Source organism: Scophthalmus maximus, chromosome 12 (assembly GCF_022379125.1).
Source record: "Scophthalmus maximus strain ysfricsl-2021 chromosome 12, ASM2237912v1, whole genome shotgun sequence".
Classification (NCBI taxonomy): domain Eukaryota; kingdom Metazoa; phylum Chordata; class Actinopteri; order Pleuronectiformes; family Scophthalmidae; genus Scophthalmus; species Scophthalmus maximus.
Genome location: NC_061526.1, coordinates 4234588 through 4247512, shown reverse-complemented (window position 1 = coordinate 4247512; position 12925 = coordinate 4234588). Strand labels below are relative to the sequence as shown.

General features: G+C 44.0%; 1 protein-coding gene across 1 annotated transcript; it reads right to left on the bottom strand.

Annotated features, from left to right (window-relative positions):
- Positions 1-2590: 2590 nt before the first annotated feature.
- Positions 2591-11548, bottom strand: LOC118318628 (CTD nuclear envelope phosphatase 1A). Its single transcript, XM_035648482.2, has 8 exons — positions 11075-11548; positions 8309-8375; positions 6245-6363; positions 6061-6132; positions 5643-5759; positions 5387-5498; positions 4064-4148; positions 2591-3890 (listed from the first exon to the last, which is right to left on the bottom strand). Exons 1-8 carry the CDS (start codon positions 11177-11179, stop codon positions 3830-3832), a joined length of 738 nt encoding a protein of 245 aa, XP_035504375.1. The 5' UTR covers positions 11180-11548; the 3' UTR covers positions 2591-3829.
- Positions 11549-12925: the final 1377 nt, after the last annotated feature.

The following is a 12925-nucleotide window of genomic DNA, read 5'->3' as shown; positions in this document are numbered from 1 at the left end:
TTCTGATCAAACGCTGCGCATGGAGACACGGGGCCAGGGTAGTGAGGAGGCGTCTGTCCTTGTCATATGACCGCGGCCCAGCAGCAGCAGCAGCAGTTAGCAGGCAGCCGCAGAGAGGAAACCCTCCAAAACATGTGATGTTTCACTGTACATTTGGGCTTTTGGCTGCAATTTGAGTCCACACACGGTCAGCGGGATCCTCAGCACAATGGCAAGGATCATTTCCAGTGCTCGTTCTGTATCGATCAGCCATCCGTAAAGAAAAAAAAAGGAGTATAATTTCTAACATAGTGATTACCTACCCCTTAAACCGGTAGGGGGCCTAATGGGGGTGAAAATGAGATGATGGAAAACCCACATCATAACTCTGCAGCTTCATCCGGACTTGCCTTTTTGCTTGTAAGTCTTTAATTCAAAGCAGGTTAGATTGTGAGAAGGAGACAAAAACATCAAGTTTAACTGGACCCCCCCCCCAAAAGAACTCCAATTAAAACTTATACATTTTATCAAGGGGGTCAGTTTTAATTATGGTAAATAGTGTTTCAAAAACATTTTGGCGGGGGGAATTCACTTTTTAAAAACCATTACTTACTGACCAAGTCTGTCACTTAATTTACGTCTGTTCAGATATTAGAAAATAAAAGTGAGAATATTTCATGTTTATTTTTTCAAGCATAGCATATGTTTTTAATGAATGAATCAAGTCACCAGTCGCAGACCATATGCCCCTTTCCTCAAACAACTTCCTGAAAAGTTGCTAACCCGTGTATTGCACAAGTGATCAGCAGCTCTGACTCTCTCTCCCTCGCTCTCTCTCTTTCTCGCTCATGTGACTGAACTCTCCCTTGTGCATCACAGGCTCATGATGGCTCGTTCTGTGCACGGTGACATTTAGTCCCTCCTGGGTTTACCACTCGACTCTTTGTCAAAGCACGCAGCGCTTAAACTGGGCCACAACGTTTGCTGATCATTTTTAGGGTGATGCCATTTGTTTTCCTTTGGCCTACCAATATTAATTTGACAAACCTGTAGCCCTTGAACCTTTATCAAGTCACCAACGTTCGGGCTAATCTTTTCTCCCTTCCATGTCAGGGACGTTTAATGTAGGATGTACTCCGCTTTGGTGCAGGACGTAATGTGCTGAGTCATTTTTGCACAGGATTTTTCCCCCCTCTCAGTTCCCAGTTCTAAAAAAGAATAGTTACTGACAGCAGCTTCAGGTCAACATAAACACTGAATGGCAGACATATATTTTTGATGATGGGGTATAAAATAATAATACACTTTCCTTTGCTGCCTCTGTGGAGCACAGAGACTTAATTGGGCACTATATTTGTAGACTGAGCCCTTCTTCCTCCCTGTCAAATTATTTATCCCACTCAAAAAAAAAAAATCTACCTCATCCAGCACAAACTTTTTGTTATCATCCTCAACATCAAACTCTTCCTCATCAAAGTCTGAGAAGTTTACAGTTTCAGGTCCTAGTAATCTCCATTCCTTCTCTTCAGTATCCCCAAAGATCCCTCATGCAACTCCCTCCTCTCCATGACCCGACTACCTGTTCATATTTAAATAAATAAAATTTTAAAATTTTGAAATTAGCCCACACCGGAATCAAGATCACACAGGTCAACCTGCCCGACTCTTTCCACAACTGAGAAAAGACTCAACGGCCTTTGTCTCATTCCTCCAGTGGTCAAACCTGCACGTATATATCTTGGTGATAGGAGGGATATTCTTTCTTTGTATTCTTACGCTACAAGTCTGAATTCATTATGTAGCACTTGTTTCTGTGCTTCTTTGAATTCACCCCTCCTCCTCATTCTTGTCACCCTGGATAATTGTTTTATGTTAAAAAGGATTGAGGGAATACCACCAGGAAAACTAGAGGAGAGTAAATTCCTCACCCCGTCCGCTTCCAGAGAAATTAACTGCAAAAAGCATGTGACAACACAGGTTGTGAAATGATGTAATATTCTGATCTTAGTCACATTGTATCGTCAAGTACACATCTTTATCACATGACAACGCCCTACTGGAGCTTTCGCAATTTTGCAACGTCGACACGTACAGCAGTTACCAGCTGCTTGACGTCATGTTTGGACGACGCTCCGCAACACGTAAATGGGAATATGAATGGGATATTCTATTAGCAGCTCATGTTAACATCACAATCGAAATATCTTATTCAGATTAGGGTCAGATTATTGGTGTCTTTTTAAACCATCATCAGGAGGAGGTTGGGGTGTTTACATACCATAGTGCAATTTCCTAACTTTGAACTAGAATGACGGAAATTAATGATCAGCGGTCTGGGGGGGAACCAGTACTTAAGTTCTTAAAATGTGACATTTACCACAAAACCCAATATAAAATTCAACATACACACAAAATGTACAAGATGATAGCTGCTGTCATTTGACTTCGATTGGAAAACTTGTGAACCGATGCGGTTTCCTGTTACACCACGAGGGGGCAGCAGATAGTTTTCTTCTCCATATTTCTCTCTTGAGTTTAGTTAAGTTAGTTGACAAGATGCTAAAATGTTATGCCTCAGAGAAGACAAAAAAAAAACGAGCTGGATAAGAACTGGCCGATACTGACAAGTGTTTTATTAGTAACACAGACCTGGAGACAGAGCCAATAAGAAGCCACTGTGAGCCTTAACAAGACTGACATTGTTCAGAAGGCATTTAGAGACAGAGGGTCTGACAGTTGAACCCATACATTAAGGGAGCGGGTAAAAACTGAAAGGGGAAAAGTCTGCAAATTTGAATCCAATACAAAACCAACTGCAACAAAAACAGAAGGGGTGGGGAGTAGTCATTAAGTGCAATTCCTATTAGATGAAATCAGGATGGCATCAAATGGTAAAGGGGAAGAGCGAAATGTGTCATGGTATGCAGAACACATTGTCATATATCATGGAACCAGAATAACAATCAGATATGGAAAGGCGGCACGGCAGTCCACATATCGTTTACAAGCCATACTTTTTTCCCCCCATCATAACTTTTTAGTCACGTCTTTATCACCGTGGCTTGTTAGGAACTTTGTGGAAAGAGCGATGGTTTATGGCCGGAAAAAATTATACAGCAGACTGCTCGGCTATTTGTCCAGAAAAAATGCCTGTGGATGTGTATGTTCCAAGCAAAGTCCATCAGTTACTTCATGTAAGAAGATCTATTCTTGCTGGGTGTAAAAAAAAGATGTACCTCAGGAATCGATGAATCGCCGTTGGGGGGTATGACACTGATCTAAAAAAGAAAACGGCCGCTTTTTTATTTTCCTCAGCTCAAATTACTCCGAGAGGGTTGAGACAGTATATTGAAGAGCTGTTTGCTTTAGTGCAACGTCTGGTGATGATGGAGAGGAAGAAGAATTAATAATGTAGAATTGTCTTGGTTTGCTTTTGCTGATCCCTCTCCTCCCCTTTCCAATCTTTCAAAAAAGTTTAAAAAGGACTAACAAATTCAGCAAGCGTTCTCCAACTCGTGTACACTCGCTCACCACAGTCAGTATCAGGAGCGATAAGGCAGAGAGGCTCCATTTTGTTTTGGAAAGAAAAAAAAATACAAATAAAGAATTGAGAAAAACTAAAAAACAAAAAAAAAAAACAGCTGGCTCTCCCTCCCTCCCCTGTAGTTTCTGGGCTCTGATGATCCCATACTGTCCATCCCGTATTAGGCGGTCACCCCAACCCTCGCCTCCTCAGGACACCTCAGAGAGGGCTGGTGGGTCGTCTGTCTGGGAACGGAGGGCAGGAAGGAAGCCGGAAGAGAGGGAAGAGGTTGGTCAACAAGTCCCACCCCCCTCTTGATTCAGCCAATCACCAGAGCCGGTGCTGGTGGAGGTTTCGACTGAGGACGGAGCGGACATCAGCAGTGAACCTGAGAGACAAAAGAGCGAGCCACAAGTCAGCTAATTTTCAAAGGTACGCTCCACAGTCTTAGTCATTAAAGGGATAGTTCAGCATTTCCGGGAGATACGCTTATTTACTGTCACTCAAACAGTGGGATTAGGTGTTTGTTAGCTTCCATGCCAACAATATTATGACTTTTACCTTAGTGCATCCAGCATAGGCAGCAAGTTAAGAAGTGCTGTGTCACTAGGGTCGCTGAACCAGGACTTGATGGGTATTGCATTGTCTGGAGGGCAGAAGATAGCCAGTCAGTCGTGTCAGAGAAATGGACATGGAAGTGATTTTCTGCTGTTGCTGTTAAAAAAGAGGCCACTGCAGATTTAATGCACTGTTAAAGCATTTACAATACAAGCCTTGTGGTGAGGGGAAACGGTTCAGTAATCTGGCCCGGGATAGCCAAATCTAATACTCAAGTGCGTATAAGTTTGGAACCCTCTCAGTTCATTTTTCGATTTTCCAACAGCCATTTCCAACGGACGCAGACCAGACTGCCTCAGGACACAATTGGATGGCTTGGTTGACCAACACAATAAAATGTAAACAGACTGGATCAGAGAGGAGATGTCTGTGAAGATGATTCCACAATGTCTGTGATTGAGTGAATATCGGGTACTTTAAGTCAAATGCTCGTTCATCAGCGGCAGCGTTGGCTGTTTACTAAATTCGCTTCCCTCTGCGCAATGTGGTATAAACCTCGCCCATTATCAGTTAGCGGGTTGTGATTCTGACCGGTGGCAAATCACTTTCCAATGGAGGGGATCCAGACCGTAGTCTGGCAGGGCAAATTAAATGAGCTCCCACTTCATTATGTTTGAAAATTATGAATATAAACCTTTATCTGTTACCATTCTTATTACGTTTTATCTACATCCAAAACCCTTTACAGTGAGACTGGGTAGCTTTTGAAAGAAATGGAAACACATTACTTATTTTACAAAAGTTGCGAGAAGTTGAATCTACAAGACATTAATCACTCAATCAAACTCAGGGGTTTTGTCGCTACAGTGTAACCTGGCCTGGTATGAGCAGTCACTAATGGTGGCTAACTTTAGCTCATGTTACCGAGCTTGAGATCACACATCGCTCTGTAACTGATTTTAAGTCTCTTCTCCGCGTGTGCAACGGTAACACCATGTTTATAAAAAGTTTTAGCATTTATCGTGATCCCGTAGATGTCTCTGGCCAGAAGTGACCACATACTTAGTCCCAATTTAACCTTTAGACACCACCCAAAAAGTGACTAAGTCAAATAATACATACATATGCTATAAATAAACAAATTATGGCTTTTCTTGATGCTAATTTGGAAGACATAATTATATATTAAAAGGCAGAACTCGGCTAACTTAACTCGGAAATTCAGAGGCTGCATTTGAAAGTTTTTCCGACCTCAGTTTCACAATAACAAGGAACCGACAGAGTAACAGATACAGATGGTGCAGGTGATGAGGCTTTAATTCTTACCTGGATGGCTACGATAAGCACCAGGCGAGTTGTCCAGGATGACAATACTGGACAGGTCATCGTGTACTACAGACAGGTCTTTAATATAACTACCTAGATCCAATGTACAATGCTGCCGAAAGACACAAAGATGGGAGTCAACGACGCAATCAAAAAGGAGAGAGAATGAAGATATTTCAAAGGGCCAATGGGACAAAAGAACGTCCTCGGTACCAGCTTCAATTTATGCTATAAATATACAGTTTTGGAGAAGTACCTGTCTGTAGTATCTGCGTTTCAGGATGTTCCTATTGTTGTCCAGTTTGTCCGCCACCGCTGAGCCATAGATCTCCATACTGGCTGTGAAAACCACCAGCTCATACCACTGGCTCACCTGTGTACACACGCAAAGAGCATAACGCACACAACAGCATCAGTAGATTAAGTTCACACGGTACAGTACTGTCAGTGCTCACTCAAGTCTTGAAGGATCATTATCCAAAACAAACAAATTTGTGAGCAGGGCAGTGAGCGATCGCAGCACAATGGAGAGCGGCGGGAAGATGACAGACAGGATTAAAGGTGACCTGGGAAAGAGTCGAACTGTGAGGTTTCGTGTTTCACGTGTGCTTTTTTACGATTCGCCACCATTTTAATCTGGGAATCAAACACAAGTCGGTTACACTGGTACTCACCACTTCTAAAAAGAAGTCAACGTGTGGCCTTTTATGTACAAAGAATCTGACCGGGTGCTTATCAATGACGACCTGCGTTGGAGAGGAAACAAGGGGAAACCCGGTTCATTTAGACACATCCAGCGTTTAAACTTGAATGGATTTGTGTTTAAAAATGTGTGAACATATTCGATAACTCCCTCACTTTAAGGATAAAGTCTGGCGGCGTGCCAGGTCTCACTGTGGGTCTGAGGACCCCGTCGTGGTGCGAGTGGATCAGCGTCTCGTCCAGGTCCAGAACCAGAATCTTCCTCTTTACTCCATCTGGAGTTTATCAGACAATAAAGACACTTATTATTTTATGCACTTTTATGCACTCAGTGAACTTAGAGGCACTTAAACAGCTTAGTTGGAGAAGTGAGAACATTAGACATGACACAGTGGGTTAAGTAATCAGATTTTTCTCTCACCTCTGAAACCAGTTTATTGTGAGTTTTTAAGTAAGACACTGGTGATTGCATTGAGATAGCAGAGTGAAAGGAAAATCTCTTTGCCAATTTTTTTCTTTCAGGATTTCACAAGGAGTCAGGATGTAAGTGTGGAGACGACTTACTAAGACTAATTAGTAACAGTAACACTTTCATCCACTTTTTATGTTCTTTTGAGGCAAGAGCCCACTGCTGATAGAGCATCTTTAATTCTGTTTACAGTGTTGTTTATATTGGAGATTCTCAAACTGGGGGTCAACAGATGGGTGTGAAGAAAAAAAACAATATATTTATTTCGTTCTGAAAACATAACGTTCACCAAAGCGATAATTTCTCAGCCTCTGAAGCGAAAATGGAAACTGAAAATAAAAACACTTACGAGAGCTTAAACCTTTAGCTTTCATTTCATTGTAAATCATTGCCTTGGAAAGCTGGAGATATGGCTCGTCTTGAAAACATGTTTAGATCTCATTTAGCTCATGAAGCACGCGACCGTCACGCCAGGTCTGTACCTCATCCCTCTGCACCAGTGATAAGGTCTGGTACAGGGGGATAAGGGTCGTGTGTACCAGCCTGATTATTCCCGAGATTCGAAAAGGGTTAAGAACCGCTGGTCTATACCAGCAGTAACATCCTCTTCGAACACCTGAATGAATGTAAAGGAACCACTCACTCAGTAAACTCTGGACCCCGAGTGTCCAGATAAGGTCAATGGAGTTAAGGGAGGCGAGGTCAAGCGGAACTGAAAAACAATCCTCCTTCACCGTCAAGAGTGAGCTTTTGAATGAGCTCTCTACAGAAATAAAGGAGGCTTATTCAGAGTGCACACACTCCGGTCTCTGCTTGTGGTCAAGTGTGGACTTTAAAACTTAGGTTTCCTCTCCACTTCCACACCACAAACCTGTCTTTTTGTTGTGAGTATCAGGGCATGAAATAAACAGCTCTTTCTGGTCAATGTGCCACTGTCTTTGGTGGACTCTATTTACCTGCTGGTATCAGTCACCGTCATGTAAGTGTTATCTTTTTGGGATGTTGTCAGTTGACCTAGCACCCTTTTAGATTTCTGGTTTTGAGTATTGAAAGCTGTGTGTGATCTGTGAGCTGCTCCTTTATTATTAACGGTTTTGTGTGCAGTCTCATTTATATAATGTCTTACATTATTTACATTATACAACGCTTACACCACAGGTGTCTTTATTCGTTTTGCTGCGAGGAATATGTCGATGCAATAATGTTGGTTGTTGTTAAAGTCAGGAGCGCTCACACAATAGGTGACAAATGTAGCACAACAAGTTCACTCAAACAACCGAGAAATTACATCTCGCCATGTTATCCGCGTAAGAAAAGCACATGTACAAGTACAGGATAAACCAGAGGCATCGTGTCCGAGTTTCCTCATGAAGAGAATGTGTATCATAGGAGTCAAGTCCGTCTGAACTTGGTGATGGTTCATTTGCTGTGAGGTGAGGAAAGTTCCCCAGAAAAGGGTCACGCTGCGCACAAGTTTGTGTTGATATGATGCTGGTAACTTTTCTTCTCAGCATATTCAGCTTCTTCATTGTCAAACCAGTTTAACCTCTACTTAAATTCCCGCATTACAAGTAAGTTGTGGTAGTGTCTCCACTCCATGTTATAAAAAAAAAAAAACATGCATTTTTGACAGGGTTAGGGTAATCTGTCATATCTGTCCAACTACAGTGGTTTTTCTTTACAATCTTTCACAGGGGCCCCCGACAATTAAGCAGAGCGGTCATATTTGGAAAAGAAATTGGTGTACTCACTGAGTCTGTTTCTGGAGATGGGCGACAGAGGCAAAGTGTCGTATCGCACCGTCTGATACTGGATTATCTGCGAATGAACGAGGCAAATAACACAGTCAGACAATCCTTGATAGATCACACGGTTAAAATAACACAGCATAAGCAACCAACTGGGCCACAAGCAGTCAATTACATCATTGATATGTAGTCTTTTACTGTAATTATAGGTACTCCTTATGTGTGTCTAATTTCGAAGGAAACAATATCTTGTATGATTTTACACAGAAGGCGAATCCTCCGGGGAATTAAAGAGAATTGCCTTAATGTCCTTGTACCTGCTGCGATCCATAATCTAATTAGAATATGCCTGAAACTGAACTGTGCTGTGGAGGATTTGCACAAGACATTAGGCTAATATCTCCATGAAAATATGTCCATCCTAAAACTTTAGATTTCATCCTTTTAGGACACTTCAGCATTGGGCAGCAGCCTTTTCTTTTGCTGGACATCAGGGATTTAGCGGAGGACCACAGAGTGTCCTCTCTGACTTCCCTGCTCTGTTCTGGTCCGACTGACCGCAGAGAGGATCCTCTCCAGGGCCACTCTTGCCCAGGGGCTCTGCACTTTTCTTCACAGGGCTATTTTTGTCCCCCCCAGCTGTCGGTCGGTGTCAGAGGACCAGGGGGGGCACACGCACACGGTAAGGAAGACTTGCAGGGTGACTTTGACGGAGCCTGGGCTGCTTGGCACCTGAGCATTGGACTGGGGCCTCCCTCCGTGCCCCCTCCCCACTGCTGCCTGGCAGAGCGAGCTTGGGGGAAGTCTATGGGTGGCGGCAGCTGCTGGGCACCACGGGGGGACCTCACCCCTCTGCACGTCCAAGAGCGTCCATCTGGACCCTGAGCCGGCAACTCAGGCTATCCTTTGCTTCCAGACTAATACCTACAACTAACATTTTAATTATAACTGCTCTCTAGCTTGAGCAACAGCCAAAAAAACCTCAAAATAATAAAAAAGGTATTTAATGGGGAAAGGCAGCTAGAACATTTAGCCTTTCCATTAATGCCGCTGTAACCAGGATACTGGGAACTGCACTTCAAAAATTACAACAAATAAACTAAAAATAAGGTCTGCAACTAACAATTTTTGCCATCGATTAATTGGTCAATTAACAGGTTTGCTTCTAGAGACATTAATGATTATCCGATTCGGAAAATTGTTGAAATGTGGAACTAATTAGCTAACTAGCTGAGGAGCTAATTGTTTCAGCACTTGCTCCACACCCGGCCACACGCTGTCACTGTACCATACAGGAGATAAGAAGCAGAACCATTGTGTAAGACTTGTCAGTATGATTAATAAACAACCCTCTTGTCATTCGTTTTCACACAACAGCGTGCATGGGATTATGTCCCGGTCCTAATGATGTTAATCCGATAGAGCTTTTATTGATTCAAATTTTGGGGTTAGAGCCACTTTATGCGGTGTGGTCTCCTCGAATAGAAAACACGTTGAGGTCAGGAGTTACTCAGGCTATAGATATTAACTGAGGTGGGGACAGACTTTGCATTAAGACCTTTGTTTCAAGAAGGTCCTGAAATGGCACGCTCATAAAGCGCCGATATCATCCACCGTGGTTTTACTCGATTTGCCATCTATAGGATCAGCCACATTACAATGGTGGCTGAATAAAGCGCTTCCCCCGGATCGGGACAATTGTTCCACTACATCACAGACTGTAAACAACAGAGCTGAACTGTGAGTGAGACTGAGGGAGAGGGACAGAGAACAGTACGCTCTCTGTGCTGACATAATCCCTCTCACTTCAGCCACAACATGGACTGGACTACTCCCCGACTGACTCTCCGGGCCCGCTGGCAGCCCGCAAAGTGTTACTGCGGACACAAAGATGGTTACAACACACGAGGCACTCCTGCGAACTTTGTCGGCTTGATACAGGGCGAGAAGTCAAAGTCCACTCATATTACACCACATATGCAGGACTATAAACGACTCGACGGCACCTGCGCGCGTCTAAGTTACCAACAGGCGGCTTCTGTCACCTTAAATGCCATGTTTATTGTGGAGGCATCACTGAAGGTGACCTGCGGGCTTGTGCCCGCTGCTACATGAGCCCTTAGTCCATACAAAACTCTGATCACTAAGATCCCAATTCATCGATTAGTCGACCAACCAAGAACTCACCTGCGACTCTCCTCTCAACTACGATGAGCCGATGAGTGACTTCTCCAGTCATTCAACATGCCTCGCGGTTGAGGATGTTGATTGTTTCTCTTGTGTCGCCTCGCACCACCGATGAGTAAATACATTGGGTTCAGATTGTTTGTGAGACAACATGAGCTGTTTGTCGTCTTCCCTTTGGGCCTTGCGAAACATGTGACATCACTATTTCCAGACAGAGTCGAAAAAGGGTAACTCAACCGATTGCAAAGAAAACATTACTTGTGGCAACGCGTGTACCTCCTATGTTATCAGCGCGTGTAAACTGTAACATAAGTTCTTTCATTAATAGTTTGTTTTTTTACACACACATCTGGGCATATTTGAGCAGGACAATATGATTATTTGGTACAGATCATCGTCACACGAGACAAAAGTAACACAGGTTAGCTTGCTCCATGGGGAGAAACTCGAGAATCCCTTCAAGGTGTTCTGTAACAAAGAAAGAATAATGTCTGGAGCCATGGCAACGTAAGCCACGACCGCACAAGCGACCCGGCACATCTCTCGGACCCCCCCCGCCCCCCCGTCCCGTCCCCCTCTCACCGTTCGTAGGTGCTTCCTGAGGATGTACATGATGAAGCCCCACATTCTGGACGTCACGCCGAGAAAAGTGCGGATGCCGAGTAAACATTGCCGGGTCTTCAGCATGGCGACGAGCACGCACGGGCCCCGCAGCCACTCAACTTGGATCCCCTGTTGGTGGTGGCACCGCGTGTTGCCCCGAAAGTTGTTGGAAGGTGGTGGGGGCGATTGCTGAAGGAAACCCGCCTGCTGAGTGGGTCGAAAATCCGTCCGTAGCGCCACAGTCGCCCGGCCAGCGATTCGGATTATCGAAGAGGCCGAGGCGAACGTGTGTGTGTGTGTCTGTGTGTGAGTACCTCGCTCTGCACACTTGTGGCTACAATCGGCGGCGTCCAGCGGGGTGCGTTCGCATCGTCGCCGCGGAAGACACGCGTGGACGGGGGCAAAGGAGAAGCAGAAGCTGCTGCTGCTGCTAGTGTGGAGCGTAGCGCGCAGCTAGTAGACGAGCTAGCCCGGGAGCTAGCTTGGTGGACCCACTAACGTTAGCAAGTAGCCGCCGAGCTACCGCTAGCTCGACGGGGTGACCACCTTGAGCCTCGGACAAAAATACCACCCCCCCCCCCCCTCAGAAGGCCGCGGCGCCGCCCGCTGTCGAGCACCGGTTCACTGCGACCTGAACGCTGCGCGGCGTCCGCGGAGAGGCGGCCTCACAGAAGTTGCCCAAAAGTCGAGCCGGGGCCGGTTAGAATCCGTTTGTAGTCCAGCGGCAATCCGGAATGAAACTGCGGGCCGCCATCGCCGTCTTGCCGTCACTTCCGCGAGGAACCCTGGGTAGCGCGCAGCACGTCCACGTGGAAAGAAAATAAACAGACGTGGACGAGCGAAGGTGTCGGTCTGGAAAAAGTCTGCGCAGAAAAACAACAGCTAACCAACTTTTTTTCTTTTTTAAAGATGAATCCGCAATCTGTAGCTATTCTACATTTAGTGCAAAAAAAAAAAAGTTGAATACAGCTAATTAATAACTTCAGTGTCGTGCAGGTAACGCAAACGATTTGGTGCAAATAGAAAACATTGAAATTTACAATAACATGAAAACAAATTTGTTGTTGTAATCGTACAAAATTATCTTATGAACACTTCTGAGAGATTTGAATTCACTTGATGTGTGATGAAGTTTCAATTTATACTACTCATCAGATTGAATGGCCGTGGTATGATATATAGTATTTATGTTTTTATATGTTGTACATACATACTGCTTTAAAAAAAATTCTTTCTATATTCTGCTATTTCTGCTTTATTCTGTCCACTGTGCTGCTGTAACGACCAAGTTTCCCCATTGTGGGACGAATAAAGGTATATCTTATCTTATCTTATGTGAGCCTTATATTTCTGTCTCAGAATGTTTCATTTGAGCTGTGATTCTGCAAAATGAAAAAAAAAGAGCAGACTTCTCAGAGAAAAGTATGAAACGAACGTGATTTTGTGCAACAGCAATTTATGTTTACGAGACTGTTCAACGGCTGCAATAACCAGGGCTCAGGAGCACGTTGAGTGACGGACTCTGTCCAGCCACGTGCTTTGAGGCTTTCATGCCATCAGCCTTCATAAGGCCACAGCACCCAGTACACATGCACACACACACATCTATCTAATGTATTTATTCCTAATTTATCTTGTTTTATTTTTTACTCGTTTTTTTCTGATGTTCAGGCATTAATGGGAATTTCATTCTTTGACATCAACTTCCTTCCCTCGTGTCAAATTGAATCTACCTTACAGGGGATAAATAAACATATCTTATCTTCGATTTTATACTAAGCAATTGTGGAAACAATACAATTGGATGTGAAATTGACACGAGGTCGTAAA